The following is a 20,820-nucleotide window of genomic DNA, read 5'->3' on the forward strand; positions in this document are numbered from 1 at the left end:
CTTTACTAATCCATATAAACCCTGCACACACAACACCAAGCAATTAGTTAAATCTTGACGTTACATGTTGTCCTTGCGAGATATCGTAATCGTTACGGAACGTGACATATATATTTACTTGTAGCATGGTGAAAGTTCAAAACGTTCATTTATTTTTGTAACCTCTTTGTTTTGTTTCTTTTGTGAACTCTGAAGATTCAAGATGGAAAGCAAGGTTATTAGAATTATATGGTGGAAAAACTGTTTTTGTTTTTATAGGAAGAAACTTAAGTTTGAGTTGCATTCGCTTTGTGACTGCGAAATGCTCCAGCCAGAAACTGATATATACCCATACTCTGAAGAAATGGGCTATATAATTTTAATTTAGCCAATAAATTCTCAAATGTGTCTACACTTAGGCTGAATTTTGTTTGTAGATGCTTTATTGAAAATAACTCTCTAGCATTGTCAGTTTGTGCAAATTTTTCAGAGCATCACACGAAAATTTATAACACCATACAAAAACTAGGTTTGTAGTTTATGCACAGAAATTGGACGACTTGCCAGTTAGCCACCTCTATCAATTTTACCTTTACTCAACCCAGTTTGTCTCCAAAGTGATACTTTGTTGTGCACAATGACGTACTTACGTCAAGGTTAATGTATCAATAGAATGGGAAACAAAGGAACAACAATGTCGCAATTAAACAACTGAACAAGAACAATCTCTAACCTAGGCTGTATTCCATTCAGTTCACTGCAAGGACCCTCCCCCCCCTCTCCCGAAAGACTTATCAAGTACTAAAATTAAATAATGAAAAATATATTCGTTTAGTCTTTGTTGTATAATTTCCTCTGAACTTATTGAAAGACAAGAATTATATTTAGATCATACGGCTTTGAAGAACAGGAAGGACGTATTTTAGGGGTCCGGACCCCCTTCCCCACCCGAAAGACTTATTAAATATGAAAATTAAATAATGTAAATATACTCGTGTAGCATTTGTTGCATAATTTCCTCTGAACGTATTGGAAGACAAGGATGACATTGGGATCATACGGCTTTGAATGGCATTACAAAGATTATTTATATACACTACTACTGAAAATAATATGCATAAAATATTAATCAGAAACTTACTTTTTTCCAACTACATGTAATCATTTTTGTTATTCGTTAAATATTCAGTTATTCATCTATTTGACAATAATTTCATTGCCAGGGTACTTGATTTTATATAAATTATTCCAATCTTAACTACAGGTAAGCTACGTAATGAATATCCGCTGTTATATCTCTATTCTTATACAGTATTTTTACCTAATCGTGTGATAATAACATTAATTTATGCATTGTAATTAGTATTAATTTGATTTAATTACAGTAGAGCGTCGATTATCCGAAGTAATTGGGGGACATGGGTGTTCGGAAAACTGGTTTGTTCGGATAATCGAACTGTACATGTTTATTTGCCAAAAAGAAGTACTGTACAGTAAATTTATTCATAAAAACAGGCATCTCTTTAAGTATGTATTACAAAGTAACGTACAAAGGCAACTTTAGTAGGAATATATAGTATGTGGTACAGTTTATTAAACAAAAATATGTACATATTACATACGCATTTTGCATGAACAATACACACAGTACACAAAATTAACGTTTAAAAAATCCTTTATTTTGGTCTGTCTAAGCAAGCCTACACACTTACGAGCAGCTAAGTCACGTACTTTTTTCATTACAGATATCTGAAAGTGAGCGAGTACACAGTTCGGTTAAGCGGTCGTTCGGTTGACCGACGTTCGGATAATCGACGCTCTACTGTATTTGAAATTAAACATTATTATTACTATTCCTGAGACACTTGGTTCGGATTCCCCCCCCCCTCCCGAAACATATTTCTAGATACGTGCCTGGTTCACTGATCCACTGATCAATAATTAACTAGGACTAGCTGGAAACTAATGGAGTGCAATTTTTAATGTTCGATTGTTAGAAAATCTAGATGGTATTATGTATCAAAAATGTAAAAGAGCCAATTTGTTTTAGTGTTGCCCTCTTAATGCACTCTGCCACCGTTACACACACACACACACACACACGCACAAACTAACTGTTGAAAAAAAAAAGTATCCGGTCCTTGGCCGGGAAAAAATCACTCACCTGGAGAACCAAATTCCCTTCAAAGTAGTGTCCTTGGGATGCATACTCACTTTTCCTTACGGTTCTGCCATTTCAGCCATGTCTGGAGAATAGGGAGCCTGACGAACCACAAGATTGGTGTGTTTCGCCAACAAAGCCTGAATCAGATGAGAGTACAGCGCCTAGAATAACGTAGTATGGAAAACGGCATGCTTCTGCGCTCTCAGGCTGGTTCCACTCGAAAATGATCCACTAGAGGCGCTGGTGTTGACCCCGGTGCTTGGTGTTCGACTGCTTATAATGGAAGTAAATGGAGTTTTCGCTGCAACGTCTGATTCTTTTACATGAAGCATTTCTATGAATGTGATAATTGCTATGATATTTGGTACAGTGGTCGCGAAGATATTAACGAACATTCTAGACAGTCGACCACGTCCTGTTATCGTCATACTTTCGTTAATAATACGGGAGAAAAAATACGCGTGGAATGATCTTGGCAACTAAATTTTTGTGTATGAATTAAGTTCATTATTATTATCATCATCATCATTTCTTTTAAAGATATACACACTGAAGCATTTGTATTTTTGATATTTACTGTCCCTTTTCTTCCGCTTTAAACTAATCGCGGCGATGATGATAATGATGATTGCATGAAACGACAAGGGGAACCCCACAAAACTTTCTTAGTGCCATCGACATGAGTGTAAGGCAACTTTCAAACCAATGGGACAAGCGACACGGGATGTTCACACTGTCACACTAGTGACACACACTTCCAGACTGTCATTGGACATGAGGGTCCAAACAGCAAACGACACGTTCATATGGCGTATTCGCGTGCTACTTGTTACTTCGGTCGGAAAGCTCCTTAAAGGAAGGGTGCTGAGACCGAAGCGACGCGCTACAGGGGGAGTTCCCAACTAAGTGACAAGCGACATGGTGCCTTCAGTCTATTAGCAAGCGTTGCTTGCGAACAACAGATAGGCGACACGATAAACCGCACAATACAACAACAGATCTAGGCGACACGATAAGCCACACGTGTCGCTTTGTCGCTTCTGCGTCGCTCAAACTGGGCAATTTCCTCAATAGCTTGCAACATGTTGCCGTGGTTTGTTGTTCGCGCATACGCGATGCAATGAGTGTCTTGCTTTAGTGAGATTGCGCACCAAAGCGACAAGCGGCACGCGACACTTGTCGCTTGAGGATTTCACCAACCGAACGCTGGCCTGTGCTTCCCGTCATGCCGCTACGATGTGAAATGTTGCTCTTGATTGGCTCCTTTCCAAGCAACATGTGTCACTTCGATATGAAAGTTGCCTTGGACCGAATGACCCGTGTCGCTTTGGTGTGAAATCCTCGTATCGTTTGTCGCGTGTCGCTTTGGTGTGAAATACTCGTATCGTTTGTCGCGTGTCGCTTTGGTGTAAAATCTCCTTGAGGAAACGGTGCAGTCAGAGCTTTTGTCCCTACGGTTCAAAAGGCTGCATTGGTTTCAGACTGCTCGCTTTCAAGCGACATTTGTGGTTTGTCGCCTCGGTATGAAATATCTCTCAGGATACTATGTATATTCTAATAAAAAAATAAACTCTAATACACAGTCCAAGACCTGACGTCCGGAATCACATTACGATGTTTCTTCTTGTGTTAAGCATGCTATTTATTTATTAATTTTATTTTACTTTTCTTTCCAAATTAATGCCATTTCGTGACTGCAAATCACTCCACAAATATAACGGTTTCCATCAATTCACTTACCGCCTTTCTAGAGAAACAAATCTACACAATATATTCCTAAAACTAACTAAGCCGCATTACTTTCATAACAAAATTAGCACCGGGGTCGATCGCACTGCCATCTACTTGTCATCGTCTCGGGGAACCAGTTTCTTGGGTCGTTTTCCACACTACGTTATTCAAGGCGCTGTAGATGAGAGTTAGCACTTTCCGCATGGGCAAATGCTCTTTAAAATTAAATGTACCAAACCAATCTTGGGGCGGGGGCATGACTAAAGTTTGCCCTTGGTCAATCGCCTTATCATTTCGACTAGTTGAGGGCCTATCGGAACATTGTTCGCTTTCCCCATACTTGCAGCTATCTTTGAAGTGGTGTGTGATGCCCATGACATTGTCGCCGAAACCCTGCTGAATCTTTCGAATTGTTTCCACTTGTCCATCACGAAGCTTTAAGCAAAATGTGATGCAATACAGGCTGGCTGCCCGCTACTGGCGCTCCCTGTGGGCGAGGAAAAAGTTTACGCATGCGCATGAAGGTAGCCAATACCTCTCTACCAAATAACACCTTTCGTGCTTCATTTGTTTCTGCGGAAGAAATAAGATCGGACACTTTGTGAGTAGACCTCGTATATTTGTGTGCGCGTTAGGAATTGTTAATAGGCACACTCATTCACAGTTTATGAAAATGAAAACTGTCAAAACTTCTCCAGGATTCTTTTTGTGGGCACTGCCTCAGGGCGGGTATCCCAAGATTGGAATACTGCACTAGACAAGGGGAGCCATTGCCCCCTGGAAAATTAATGTCAGCTTTAAATTATATACAGTATATATTTCTCACATGCAATTTAATTTGCCACAGTAATTTGCATTAATTATTATACTGATAATTACAAGCAGAGATCGTTGCAGGAACAAGGTAACATTGAAGTAGTGTTTGTTAGGGAAGGTCCAACTACATGCTACAACTGTTTTAAGCATTGCCATTGGCTGGTAGCTTTGTGGAGTCTGTGGAATGCATTCGTTGTTAGGTTAGGTTTGTTGGGTTTGGTTCTCTAAGCACAGGCTAAAAGAATTTTGGGGCGTTAGAAGAAGACGACGAAAAATAGTTGTAGCAGCAATCCCGACCGTTAGGGAAATGCAGTGCTTGCCTCCTTCCATTGATAAAACCCTGCTGAAACTAATTTGTGTAATGTTTTCTCCATTGAATACAATCGCACGCTCTCACAACAATGGTGCACGTGTTTTTGTTATCATAGCATTACACCATCCGGTTCGTAAAATGAGTTATTTCTTCGTACAGCACAGCTTGCGCTGAAAATTTCACATGTGCAAAATACTTATGGCTGAGGAAGGGGCAGAACACGGGGAAGAACTGGAGTCATTGTGTACGATCACTCCGTCAAAGTCGTGCACGTGTAAGCCAGCTTATTACAACTAGGTCCGCCTTCCTTATCTTTCGAGAGAGGAGCCCGGATTTTTGCTCAACTGTCTAGTATTCCACGCGTTTGTATTCTGTGACTCCTCGTCAAAATTATGCCCAAGTACATATACCCAGACGCAACGAATGTCTGTGCCAATTGCCTAAAGATGGAGCTTCAGCACACACCTAGAATTGAAGACTTTGACAGGTACCCTTTTTGTTCATTGTTCTTCATTGTTGCCTCTTCAAACTGAGTGTTAAACAATTTGCCATTTATACTTTTGCAGTGTCACTGGAAACTTGTTCTGCCTTTCGAACTAATAAGCAAGAGTAAATTGATTTGCCCTTGCATATCCAAAGAGCTTCCTTCAATGCTTTCAAACGAATGTTACACTTGTTTAAAAAATCGTCACCAGTTATTTCAAGTGGACTTGTAGTTTGATTGGCAATGGACAAGACCACATTTAGGCCTAAACCCAGTAAACCCTGGCGCATGAATTTGGGGTGGTAAAATTGGCCTATCTTATGCGAGGCGAGCATATCATTTCGTTTATTTTTGCTTTAAGAAAGATGTTTTGTTCCGAAAACGTGTAAGGTAGCCCTAGTTAAGCTTCTAGTGCAATTGACAAATCACTGAGAGATAAATTTCTGAAATTAAAAGAAATAACGGTACCGTCAAACGGGGTTACTTTGCACCAGAGTTAAGGACTGTCAAAGAAAACTGCATGTATTTTACAAACGCAAAGATGGAAAACATTGTATTTTAAACATATAATAGCTGAATACATAAAGAAAACATTCCTACAAGTGCATTAGTAATCGAGGAGTATGACAATGGTTATTGAAAAATGAAATTTGGTGCAAAGTATCCTCATAGGGTGAGGATACTTTGCACCAGATACAAAAAAGTAGGTTCAACACACGAAAATAATGCTTCTGTGCAATGTTAACCCACCAGCGTGTATAAATTGCACTTCCTGCATAACGACACAGAAAACTGTATGTCGTTTGCAAATACTGATATTAGAATTAAGGTACCAGTATCGGTACTTAGTATGAATCACTGATGCTTTTATAGAAAATGTTGTATAAAATGCTGGTACTGTCACAGGAACCACTTGCTGATAGTTTAGCACATACTATCCCACAAAAATGCCAACTCAGGAACAGAAAATATCTCCCTTGAACTGATTTGGTTTGGCTGCTCTATATGTCCAAGAATATCATCCCAACTGTACTCCAGTTCATCGACTTTATGTGGCCACTTCCAATATCGTCCACTCCTCTGCATTGATTGAACAACTGCTCCATCCTGTGTGACTGCTCAATTTTCCCTGGGAAAAGTTCATTCTCATATCTGAAAATAACATATTCGCCCACTTCTCGGTTCACAGTATCCCATTCTGGTGGTGGTTCATGCCCATTCAGTTCACGGTTCACAGTGATGTTATTTTCTACAATGGGAAGTTCATGGTCACTGAACTGCATTTCTGTGGACGAGAAATCACAAGAAGGAAGAACTTCATCACCATTACTGGATTCTGAATCGATACTGGTTTTCCTTGATGTACCAGGATGGCTACCGGTAGCAGATGACGAGGCAATCTGTTCGCATTGGCCAGTGGCAAGATCTATGGATGCAATGCTCTTTCCAGGAGGCACATTCATCTTCTTTCTTCTCTTGATCGGGGCCTTTTCTACTATGACTTCATTCCTCTTTTTTTCCAAAAAGTCTTTAAAACTTGCCTCTACTACTGACGTATCACTACCACTTGATGATCTCCTTCCGTTAAAACTCTTCAGGAGTTCATCAACACTTGTTGGGCATATTCCGCACTTCTTGAATCCTGCTTTCAAGTTCGCTTCCTGATGTGGTTCAATTGCTTGCATCAATTCTTTCAGTAGGGCAGGAAAATGTTGCTTCTGCAGAACTCCAGAATGCATACCACGCGGTGTCTCCTTGTATGCACGTAAAATCTTTCTCCATGCAACCTTCATGGGATGAAAGAATGTTACATCAAGAGGCTGCGTGAGATGCGTGCTGTTCGGTGGTAAACAGATGAACCGAATTCCATTTTGCTCGCACAATTGCAACACCTTAGACGACAGATGTGAAGACAAATTGTCCCCAATGATGACTTTGGTTCCTTGCATTTTCTTGAGACAAGGAAGCATCAGAGAACAGAACCACTCTTCAAATGCTAACCCATCAAACCAACCACTTGTTGTGTTTGTATAACTTGCTCCGGTGGGACCACCCTCGCACCATGTCGACCACATTTTATTAGATTTATACACCACGAAAGATGGCAATAATTTGCCACCTGCATTTCCTGCAAGCATGACAGAGATGCTTGTCTTCGATGTATTACAAATCTTACTTGGCTATTTGCATCCCCTTTTCACAAGACACTTTTTATATCCAGGGTCGTCTGTCAGATTAGTTTCGTGAAAGTTCCATATGTTGTCAGGAGGAACATCTTTAATTTCTTCAGAGAGATTTTGTATGTATTCCTTAAGCACAGTTTCGGTAACATCGGCACGACTTTTCTTCATATTGGCAACAAATCTGACAGTCAAAGCTGGATTGCGCTTCAGGAAACCTTTTACCCAGTCGGTCCCTGGAAAGTTCCCATTCTTGAAGTTCTTGACAACCCTTCCCGTTTTCAAGAGATAATCTTGAACAATGTGCTTTAAATCACTCTCATCTAAGGGAAAACCAAACTTGCATGTGTCAAGTAGGCACTGCAAGAACTGTGATTCCTCTTCTTTTGAAAAAACTGGTTGTTTGCCGGGACGCAACATGTGCTTCTTTTTCAATTTATAGTTGATTGTTCGCCGCGAAATATTGTACTTACTTGCAGCCTGCCGTTGCGTCAGTGTCCCAGCTGATACAGCTTCCAAACACTCACGTAAGGCACCTTCTGTATAATCAGCATAGCGTCTTGCTCCTGGAGGCCTCTTGTAGTATCTCGGCATCTGAAAGAAGAAAACAAACGGAAAATCGATAATCTTGATATACACCGGTATATATATATAAATGCCATGTCAATAGGATTCAATCATGTACTAGTATGCTTATTTTCGTAATTTATTTTCAAAAATTAGAAGGCAGGAGGTACCAATTTTCTATGGTGCAAAGTAACCCCGATTTCAGGCTGAAACCACGGTCTCCTCATTTTATTTTTCCTATGACTTTACAAAGTTTCACACTTCAATTTCCAATGTTGCTTCCAAGTTCCATAATGCAAACATGTATTTTACGGAACTGACTTACCTTTGCTAGAAATTCATGTACATGATATCTTCCAAATTTTCGGGCCTTCACAGCAGCTGCTTTCCGCACATCCACACCAACAACACCCTGGCGGGAAACTAGAACTGATTTCAAACACCAACATCATTATCAAAGTACAGTTACATGTCCCATCTAGCGGTAGCAGTTGAAACTTTCTGCTTCATGTTCATGCTTTTCCTGCCAGAGGACTCTGCAACTCTTTTCAACTTTGGTGCAAAGTAACCCCTGAAGGTGCAAAGTAACCCCGTTTGACGGTACTTTAGTATTATACGAACTACCTCATTGCATTGTTCAAGTGATTTATTGCTTTGTGTGTGTAATCGACATTCATTAAAGTACCTAACCTAACCTATAGTGTAAATCATCAACCCTGAGACCTTCTGTAAACAAACCGTCTCACCGATTCGATGTATCATTGAACACTGAGACCTTCCCGCACGCATAGAACTCATGTTGAAAGTGGCACTACTTCCTTGCTGTTCACATGATTATTTTTAGAAAATAACCAAGGTTATAAAATATAATTATGTACACAAATCTCTAAGCTCATTGAAAGTTACAATGCATATTCCTACAAAATGTTCACACTTATCTTGCCTTGCCATGTCACCAAGTTATTTTACGAAGTGCACTATATTTGGCGGAACAAAAATCGTTATTAGGATGCTTGTCAAAGTTTCCAACCGCAATAAATTTACGAACTTTCTTTGTCTTGTTTTGATCATCATCAATATATTTATTGGACTTACAGCATTGCATATGACTGTTTATGCCCATTATATATGTTATTTACATAAGATACAATTTACATAAAATCTACAAACAAATTTCAAATACACTCCTATCTATATCAAACCTTAGAAATATACATTACCATGTTATATCATTTTGTCTAAAAAAATGCAAGTAAAATGTATTTAATTCGCATGCAAGAAAGAAGCCAAATTTATGGGAAATGATTTGGTGCAAAGAGAGTTAACCATAAAGGTGAAGCAATAAGTACAAAAGAAAGAGCATTGGGTTTAAAGTGAGACGTCATTTGCGGCAGCGTATCCCATACTACAAATTTGCCGTTGTTTTACCTTACGTAATGAATCCTGTAACAACGCTGGATTTTCGTGTGGATTATTTTACTTCTATGAGTTTGCAATGCTTTCTGCATGCACGTGGTTTTGTTTACAGAAGGTCTCAGGGTTGGTGATTTGAACTTTAATCAAATACAGTGTTCCTATTATGTCCATAAGTGTTTCTTTTGCTTCCCCAGAAAACGGGTAGTCCGTATAATACTAAAGTACCGAAATAACTCTTTTAACTAAAACGTGGATATTTTGAAACAATGCTTTTTAAAAAAAATACAAGACAGTTACATCTGTTCCCGCGGTGACACACGGCTTATATAGTTGGCTTAGAAAATGATGCTTGTGCTCAAGAAAACATGTTTATTCAAGTTTCTACATCTTATTAGAGAAAATTGTTGGTATCATACTTTTGATTGTTGACGAATAGCCGACCTCCGTGGGGGACTGGTGAACACAGTCCCTACGACGTCAGAGGTTCCACAATAACTTAAATAAAATGGCTGCTGGCAGGACAAGACAGTTAGTTTTCTGTACCTGAGGGGACTGGGTATATTAATGTAGTGCCATCTGTTAGCTGAATCAAATACTAATATGATTTCCGTACAGTGGGCCATCTTGGGAACACGGGCTACCTTTGGCTCACCTACCTTATTTGAAAAGTGGCATTTCGTGAACCTGTTTTCAAAGGTTTCATTCGGTTTGGACTCTTCTTTAACAATTTTCAGCTAAGTATCGAGCTATTATTGCAAAATAGAATTAGATTCACAACGGCGTATTTTCTTCTGCATGTTTGTATTTTAAAGATCCTAGAAATGCTTTTCCGGAAAGGAAAAAAGCTTTCGCGCTTTGAGCCAGGGTTGTTACAGATGTAGAAATTTAAATAAATTCAATTCCGGTCCGGGATTCTGGAGAGGGTTGTTAAAGGTCCAGGAAGACATAAACTCTAATTGGTTCTATTGGGTTTCGCTGCAGGACCGGAACCTCGCACAATTTAAATTCGGTACAAGTTGCGTATTGTTTAATTGAAAAAAGGTTCCTGTATAGTATTTATATTGATCCGGAAAAAAAGGTTAATGGACCGTATTTAAATTCAGCCGGAAAAAAGTTCCTGGACCGAATTGAAATACTGTAAACATAAAAATTTTCTTTACGGTCCAGAACCATTTACGCTTACTGATTTTCTCTCCTGGACCGAAATTGAATTTATTTAAAATTCCTTGAACAACTCCGGTGCCGGACCCTAAAGAACCTTTTTGTCTACAGAATATTTCAATTCGGTCCCGGTACCTTCTTTTCCAGATCAATTACAGCTGGCCCAAACGTGGTACACCCAACGGCAAAGGAAACAGTAGGCGAATTGTCCATCACCATTTTCATTCGGTAGTGTTACACAATGTGATGACAATGAATTGAAATAATGACGTTAATAAGCAGAGGGGAATGCCTGCTTCGAACCAACATAGTTTCATTCCTTAAAACAACACAGGGTGTAGAATAAAAAAGTAATGAAAATAGCGGTGGACAATTTGCCTACCATTATCTTTGCCGGTGACTGTACGTTATTTTGATGGAACTTAACACCAATAGTCCACACGACCTTTTCCTCAGACACTCTTAGCAAATGAACCTACTTCATTTCTTCTGCATTGAAGTACTTTAGAGATAGCGATAAAATCCTCATTAATTAAACACAAGGATAAAAAATATCTACATTTTGAGTAGCTCATCTCGTAATAGGTTATCTAAGTGGTTATTGGAAAGTTCCCTGTCCCTAATGAACTTGGCAATCCGTATACAAGGAGAAGTGGTAATCATAAGCCGCTGTACGAAACAAGAGGTCCAAGGTTCGAGCCCTGATCATTGCATCTGTCCTTCATCCTTCATCCACTTCATTGGTTCATCTATTAACCTCATCTTCGCGATTCACCCAAGAGGCAGAAAAGTGATGTGTAATAGACGAAATAGAAATAAAGAAACTCATTTGAATAGCTGGAACGTTTAAGCTTGGTATAGTCGACGCGCTAGCTACGTTAACGACCGACTGGCTTTGAAGTCCACGGAGCGCGCCCACCAGCTGCAACAATGACATTCAACTCACAGTGTTGCCACTCTCTACGCCACCTTTTCACTCCGCGCACAAGCACCTTCCCACGGTCTCCACATTGAAGTTGCAAAGTACGGCAATAGCGTATCCGCAGTCATGTGACTGAGACTCCACGTGGAGTAGACTAGCAGAATGACAGCTGCGTCCATTGGCTGAAGGTTGTGTGATTGGACGAAAACAACTCGCCCGTTATTTATCCCCACCCACGTTCGTGGCGGCGGCTTTCTTCAGTTCTTCGACATTAACAAAGTGTGTCTACAGATGTTACGGAGTTAAGTCACAGATCAATGTTCAAGCTTTATACACTAAGAATTACACCATGTCATGAAGGTACAGTCGTAAATGTGAAAATCAACTGCTACTTACTCAGTTATTCTTTACCTTATCCTCTGTACTGATTGATTAGTTGAATTAGGTTATTATACGGGACTTTTATACCACTTTTGGATAATTGCGGCGATGAGTGATGTGATGAAATTGATGAACGCACATGCACAAAGAATGCCAATGCCCAGGCTGGGATTCGAACCCAAAATCCCTGGCGTCCTATGCTAACCACTCTGCCACGGAAGTCGGCTTTTGTTCCTTCGCTTACAGCAATATACAGCATTACTTAGATTGTTAGCGCTAACCACAGCGTGTTACATTTATGAATGAAAGTTCAATTGAACTGGACTGATGTGTGTTTTCTGGCATTTGTAAACGTAAGTTAACTAACTAGACACTACTTATGTTATGGATTATACATGAAAGATAAATTACATAATGCTTTTTAAGTAATTATAGTAAATCACTGTAACATTTATCACTTTTCTTCAATTACAATGTTCATACTTGGAACAATGCTTAAACTGTGCAAAATTTTAACTAAGTTATTTTTTTTCTGTTTCTACTACCCATACGTTCACTGTTTTACTATAATTTCAAATTGTTACTCTAGTTTATCAATTGAATAAATACTCTCATGTATTAAAATACCTTTAATACATCTTTGCGAAATCTTTCCTTTGAGGCCCATAAACAATATCAACGAAATAAAGTAACGTTTTAATGAACATTTTTGGGAAAAATCACGCGATGTCATTCTAAATATTGCAAAAAACAATTGCTATTTTTTAGGAATTTTGACATTGGTGGATATACATGTAATACACAAAAACTGAATCAGTGGGCCTGTGGCGCCCCCCCCCCCCCATCCTCTTGGTATTGCTAGGGTTAATACACTCTAGATCAGTACAGTGGTTCTCAACCTTTTTCAGTCCGGGACCCACCTTGAAGGATATTACACTTCATGGGATCCATAAGCATGGACGCTGGCAGAATTATTTGTAGGGGTGTGCACACAGTCTATAATCATATTTTTGCTAACATCGACTACTTAAAGAAGCCCTCTTTTACACTTGCTTAAACAAATTACACATGCTTCATTCTAGAAAAGTAAATATGTAATTTACTCTAGCCTAACATCTAACTAAACACACATAATGAAATTGAGAGATGCCAGTAAAAAGCAATGGTAGATCGCGAATAACGTACAACATGGATTGAATTAAAATTGTTAAAACAATATATCTTATAGGTTGAGAAACGATTCTCCAGATTTTTTTAAAAAATCAAAATTTTGGAATAATATTCCTTAATAATAATATTGCAGATGTGATTTTTATTGGAATATTGTGAAATTACCTTCAAGCAAATTTATATTCACTTATTACGTTGAGTCTCTGGGCATTCATTCTCCGAAATTTCATCTTTACATTAAAGTACGATACTTGTCAGAATTGTAAAAGTTGCCCTTTGCAATGGAAAATCCTATGCTATCACATAGGGAAACACATGTTACTTAACTTGCTCAGTTGTATGCTTGTGACGTCGTCACTAATATAGTCCATTACATTGCATGATCGCACTTTTTCCTTCAAAAATCTTGTTTAGTTTTTGCTTCCGTTGCTCGAGTGTGTGTTCTTATTAGTCACTCTCAAGAGCTGCTGATACCAAACGCTGATAATGCGAATGGATTAGTTGCGTCTCAACCTTTAGCTATAGTTTCATATCAGCTCCTTGCAAGATCGCTGTTCGTGTTGCGCTTCGACCTACTTTGCTCTTCTCGTGAAAGCATTAGTTTTACAGTCTATCTTATAGTGCTTTAATAAGTTACAATAAGTTCAGTTTTTATGAGTGGATTGTGCATTTACTTCTGTTGCAATGGAGTCGAATTACGAAGAAAAGAAATTACTCTCTGTGTAAGTTCAAGGTTTAAAGGGTAAACATGCATTTGTACAGCCACTGGCGAATGAACTACTTTACCTCGGGAAGATGTGTGGTCACTATGAACTGTCTCCCAATCAGAACCGTAGCCGTTATTTGCACCAAAAGTGTCGCATTAGACCATCCACCAGAGGTTAGTTTCACACCAAAGCCATCGCATTAAAAGCGCAGTTCGCACCTAAGTCATCACAAAAAGGTATCGCGTTGTACCGCAATTTCGCACTAAAAGCATCTCGTCATACTATTACAATACGAGGGTCACTATTTATATTTTGAGCCTAACAATGAAAAAACAGGAATTTGGCATTGAAAACTGCTTTATTGTTTTTCGAAGTATTCTCCTTTTTGGTCAATACACTTTTGCATTCGTTCGAACCATTTGTCAAAGCAGATTTTCCAATCTTCTTGAGACACCTCCATAATATGATTTTTGAACGCATCAACGGCGTCTTCCGCCGACGAAAATCGTTGTCCGCGGAATTTATTCTTGACATTCGGGAACAAGAAGAAATCATTGGGTGCCAAATCAGGACTGTACGGCGGATGACCCATCAATTCTATTTTTTGACTGTTCGTAAAGTCGGTTGTTAGACGAGATGTGTGACAGCTGGCATTGTCTTGATGAAGAATGATCCGACGGCGTTTGTTTGTTTTCCGTATTTGACCGAAGACCTTTGGCAAACAAATTGTTGTGTACCATTCAGAGTTGACCGTTCTACGTTCCTCTAAAGGCACAGTTGCCACATGACCAGTTTTCCCGAAAAAACAGGCGACAATTTGTTTCGATGTGCTTCGAGCGCGAAGAACTTTTGTTGGATTGGGTTCATCTTGAAACACCCATACAGTCGACTGCTGTTTACGTTCCGGCTCATATGCATATATCCATGATTCGTCACCTGTTACAATCTTATATACGTCTTTTGAAGCACCACGATTGTATTTATTGAGCATTTGTTTGCACCAATTGACGCGAGCGTCTTTTTGAGTTTTTGTCAAATTGTGTGGGATCCAACGAGACCATACCTTTCTCACAGCTAAATAAATGATCATGTAATATTTTATATATGCTGGTGGAACTAATGCCTATGGTTGCCTCAATCTCGCAGTATGTCACATGATGATCTTGCAGTATTAGGTTTTGCACAGCATCAATGTTTTCTTGAACAACAACTGATTTTGGACGACCTTCGCGAATCTCGTCGGTGAGCGAATGGCGGCCACGATTAAATTCGTTATACCAGCGTTTCACAGTAGCAAAGGATGGGGCTTCATCGCCAAATGTGGAAGTAAGTTGATCGGTGCACCCTTGTCTTGATAATCCACGTCGAAAATCGTAAAAAGTCATCGCACGAAAATGTTCACGAGTTAATTCCATTTTATTGTTGTCGCACAATCTCCAAGGCAACATAAACAACACAAATGAAGCTATTGACAAAACATTTGAAGTACGTTATGGTCAATAATGCCAGACGATTCCGTGCAAACGTCAAATCGCGCCTAACTTCAATCAGTGTTGCCAAGGCTCAAAATATAAATAGTGACCCTCGTATATTGGAACAAGATTTCTAAATTTTCCCTTACAATATCACACGTCCCAACAATCAGCCTTCACCCGGTTGGTAACACTGTTAACAAGCCTTGTTTTCATGTTAATAAATCATTCAAATGCAGATCAAGGCAAAATTTATTGTATGAAAATATACACTAAAAACATTCACAATAAATTTCTTCGTCTGAAGAAGACCCTGTTAGAAGGTGGAAACGTTATGTTTTTAGTGTACATTTTTTTATACAATAAATTTTACCTTTGTCAACATTTGAATGTATTATTATTCCTGTTTGATGCAGGGACCTGAATTATTTACAAAAATGTCATTTGGTATTATCGCCCAGTCAACACACTAACGTTGTCACAACGTTGTATGCACGTTGTATTTATGATGAATGTTGTATGTAGGGGAACAACGTTGTGATAACGTTGCAGCAACGTTACAAAAAACATTCCACTGAATGCGCTTTAGTTTGGATGGTCACCACCATGAGCGCCACAATCGTCAGATCGGAGTGTTTTGTTTAGGCTACCTAGGTATTATATCTTCGTTTAAAGTTTTGTGCAATAGCCTTTTTTATATGTGTGCAACACGACATAATTTGATTTGATTTGTTGTTTTTAAGTCCACTTTATGCACAGTAAGGCTAATTGAGACTGGACCTACAGTTTAAAGTGGGATCCGAACCACTTGTGCCTCCACCGGGTATCGAACCCGGGACCCCGTGATTACAAGGTGACGACGCTAACACTGCGCCATCGGGGAGGCCCACGACATAATTTCGAAAGAAGGAAAATTTCATACTTATCTGAATTTAAAATTTTGGAATACCCATAAACCCACATTTCCAAAATTGTCAAAGCAAAAAACTGAAATATCCATGTTTTCTAAGCATAGGTACAGTGGGATCCATGAGTATTTCCGTGCAAATTGTCCATGACTATTTTCATTAATTTTTCTCTTATATCCAATGTGTTTTTAAGCGATTGATTTTTATGTATGCTGGTTCAGAAGTTGTCAACAGCTTGTTTTGAGTTTTCCTTTAATTCTTGAAGCTCTTACTGGGGCAAATAAAGTGCACGAACATGGTGTTGGACAATTTGGACGGTAATATTCATGGATCCCACTGTACACTGTATATTTGAAAGTGAGATTTCAGTGGGATAGTATTTATATTTTTAAAATGGTGTGTATAACATTTACACGAATTTCTCAGTAGACCCACATTTTGTCGTCATAGCTTCAGAATGATAGTTCAGCTCGCTTTAGTAATGGTTTTCTGTGTCAGGGGCGCACGCAGGATTTTTCTCGGGCTGGGGGAAGGAGGGGACAAAGTAAGATTTCGTATCTCGCCCTTCAGTCATGGAAAATTTTATTGTTCCTATTTAAAATTCAAATTGAACTATCGCTTTGGTAATGAACAGATCTTTGCGTTTTTGTACCTTTTTACAATGAATAGATATCAAACAGAAACCACTTAATCTAATGTCCTTTTTGGTGTATCTGATCGCCGGTTCCCATGGCTGGCTGGCTGAGTGGTTAGCACATCGCGCTACGACGCCAGAGGTCCCGGGTTTGAATCCCGGCTTAGGCATGGATGTTTGTGAGTGTCCATTCATCAATTTCATAATATCATCACTCATCCCAATCTTCGCAAACAGTGGCGGCGATTAGGGGGCAATTAGTTGCCCCCCCCCCCACTTTGACACGCACCTTCTGTCTTTAGGGCTTTATGTTAGTCTGTTACAACCCTTTTATCGGACTTCTCAAAGGCTTCTAAGGGCTAGTATGACCAAGCCCTTGCGTGGTCTGTGGTACAGGATTTATTTTTAATTATCACCTATGTAGGTTTGAAATGGAAAGATCATTAAGATCTTTTACTCGAAGATTTATTTAAACTTCCGATGTTATACAAACACTTTTCAAACAGACAATTCACCCGATACAACTTGTAGGCCTAAACCTATTAGTTTATAACCCTGGTCTTTTTGATGATGCAGGAGAACGCCTTATTCAGAGTAGGGTTTGTGGAATATCTGCCAAATGGAACACAAGTACACCAGCCAATCCGAAGATTGAAGCAAGATATTACCCAAAGTCCCCTGAACCATCAGCGTTTCGGCAACCAGGAGGCTTACAAAAGTCTAGCTCTTTTATATCATAATTTTGTTTACAATTTACCATGGTTACTACATAGTTGTTTTATATTTCCATAGTTTCAGCATTTTTTCTCATTTAAGTTAAACAATTCATTACCTATTGTAACATTAACAATAACATTTTTATGGAAAGAAATCTAACAATCTTTAGAGAAAAGATTCAACACTAATTCTTAACAACATAGATTTTTATAACAGACTGAATAGTTTAGTGCTTAAAAGGCATGTGTTGACAGGGGCGACACAACATTTTGTCACTTTTGCCCCTGCAGTATGCTAAACCTTATCGACCAAGGGAAAGTAAACTGTCCCTGCCCCCCCCCCCCCCCCGCTCAGTTTTGGAACCCAATCGAAGCCACTGTTTGCAAATTAGCCAAAAGTGGCACTAGAAGCGAAGTAAAATAAAGCAAAGTGATAAAATAAAGTGCAAAAACAATCACTCTAAGGAGAAACCGAGAAGAATTATTTTCATTCTCAAACGTCAGAATTATTAATATCTCCTTCCCAATCCCTTCCAACACGCCCCTATAGTTACGGCAGCCAACGTGATTCTCATATCTCTCATGAAAACGTTCTCTCGTCATTTTGTTGAACATGGCAGTTAATTGCTAATCGCAGAAAACATTATCTGTAACAAAATATCGGTACAACAACTACGTAAGTACTCCTCCTCTAGTCAGTGCAAATTACTGATACTATATGCACTCGTGCACCTACACGCAAGTCGGAACCGAGGACATGTTTTATTTAGATAATAAACCCTGTCTGGAGCAGGCGAACGTAAACAAGTTTCTGCGCTAGGAGGGACGCGAGACGGCTCCGCCAATGAACACGTGAGAGGGAACGGGATTGCGTGGAGGGGGAAGCGACTGCAGTTACGAGCCTTAGTAGCAGCGTGCACTGCTTCGCTCTGCCCACTCGATTTCCCTCCTCTGCCGCTATGCGCGACCTTGTTACAGATATAGATGGGAGGTGTCGTCCTAATTGCGAACAGTCCTAATTCCGAACACTTGCTTCCTAAACAGGAATTAACTAGCAGGGCTGTGTCCTAATTGCGAACACATTTTTGTATGCCTTCACTTCCTGTGTCTTTTTAGCGAATTTTTAAATTGATTCAGTTCCACCCTTGGCTTATTTCTACAGAAAGGTCTTAAATTAGCCAAAAGTGGCACAAAAAGCCTCTCTTGGATGTGACTTACCTAGCTCACTGCTTTTGTGGTTCCATCCCTCTACTGCATTATTCGTCCGGTGTCTTCTGTTGAAGCAGTTCCACCTCTCTTGGCAATACTCTTATCTGTGGCTTCATGTGTTCGCAATTAGGACATGGAATTATTTCTCGCTTCTATGTGTTCGCAATTAGGACGATTTAGGCGTTATTCGCAATTAGGACTGTTCGCAATTAGGACACAACCAGATGGGACAGGGTATAGATGCCAGTATTTGCTGTAATGGCATTGTCTGAACGTCATGGAAAGATAAGATAAACCGGTTTTCACAAGATTGATTGATTGAATTGCTTTATTTTACTTTGCTTTTTGTGCCACTTTTGGCTATTTTACGAAGATGGGGATGAGTGATGATATGATGAAATTGATGAATGGACACTCACAAACATCCATGCCCAGACCAGGATTCGAACCGGGACCCCTGGCGTCGTAGCGCGATGTGCTAACCACTCCACCACGGTGGTCGGCTGGTTTTCACAAGAAAACAGACATTTTACGAACAAGAATATAGTGGAGGGGCCTCCCCGATGACGCAGTGGTTGCGTTGTGGCCTTGTAATCATGGCGTCTCGGGTTCGATACCCGGTGGAGCCATGACATAGCCTAGTGATTCGGATCCCACTTTAAACTGTAGGTCCAGTCCCGACTTAAAACACCAAATCAATCAAGAATAGAATAGAATGGAATGGCAGATACCGATAACAAGCTATACTGTTTTTGTGGTAGTACTCTGAGAAGGGGGGAAGCAAGGATTTCCCCTCCCTCCTAAGTATCCTAGACGATAGATATAAATTATATGTGCCAACCAAAGTAGATCTTTATCCCCTATAAATAAGTCAACATTGTAAAAAGCGTCCTGCACCCAGAATATAATTTTGATTAGTTTCATCTGGGATTTTTGCCCCCCCCCCCCCTTCAACACGATAGAACAAGGGAGTCAAATGTCGCTTGTCGACACAGAAGAGAAGCAAATGGCCAATGGAAAGAAGGGGGGATTATTCTGACGACCAGTCAACAAGAAAGAAGTACGCACACTCATGCAATCTTGCGCTTTGAGGTTTGTATATACGAGGCATGTTGCTTTACTTAGAGAACATTTTCTCCGAGAGAGTCAACTCCCGAGTGAGTAATTTTTGCAACTAGAGTAGAACACATATACAGAAACAGGGGTGCCCATCCCCCCCGCCAAGGCCGTGGACGCATCCCCCCAAAGTCGTTCATCAATATCCCCCCAAAAGCATTGTTCATCATAACCCTCCCCAAATATAATTTGGATAAACAAACAGTAATTGATTTTTGTTTGAATGTCGATAATTTGATTTATTTTTTTAAAAAAAAAAATCGAAATGCTTAAGCTTTAGACAATGAAAACAAAGTATTTTACAAGCACAGCAATACATACAAGCGTAACAAATACTGCCTAAAAGATCCTGTTGAAAATCATTCAACACTAAAACTGAAGTTCATATGTCGAAAGTTACGAGCCGACTCTGAACTACCACAAATAAAACTCGACATTGTTTACTACTGGACGACATGCCAAAAATCGAAAGGCTCGTCTCATTCGAAACCTTTCATCGAAGTTGAAATTAAAGAAAGAAAAAGCACGGCAAGTCAATGAAACGAAACTATCCCCCCTTTTTTGTGTAAAGGTATGTAAAACTGGTAGCTAAACTATAAAATGTTTTCCCCCTCCAATTTCCCATGATGCAAGCGCGTCATGAATTCCCCCTGTGGGCACCCCTGTAGAGAAATATGATAGTCCGTTTGCAACGTGCCCGGGTTCGATACCCGGTGGAAGCACATAGTGGTTCGGATCCCACTTTAAACTGTAGGTTCAGTCCCGATTAGCCTT

The 20,820-nt window shown here is 39.6% G+C and overlaps 1 protein-coding gene across 3 annotated transcripts in view; it reads left to right on the top strand.

The window, feature by feature from the left end:
* The window catches only part of LOC145981319 (proton-coupled zinc antiporter SLC30A2-like), an 84,693-nt gene that overhangs the window by 36,337 nt on the left and 27,536 nt on the right, over window positions 1–20,820 (top strand). The window contains exon 1 of one of the 3 annotated variants that reach the window (XM_083114523.1): window positions 13,908–14,006. The exons of the other annotated variants lie outside the window; for them this stretch is intronic. Coding sequence (XP_082970649.1) covers window positions 13,969–14,006 — 38 coding nt within the window. The 5' untranslated portion in view covers window positions 13,908–13,968. Of the gene's footprint in view, window positions 1–13,907; window positions 14,007–20,820 lie in introns of those variants that run through there. 3 annotated transcript variants of the gene reach the window in all.

Source organism: Lepisma saccharinum, chromosome 29 (genome assembly GCF_977018435.1).
Source record: "Lepisma saccharinum chromosome 29, izLepSacc3.1, whole genome shotgun sequence".
NCBI classification, from domain to species: Eukaryota; Metazoa; Arthropoda; class Insecta; order Zygentoma; family Lepismatidae; genus Lepisma; species Lepisma saccharinum.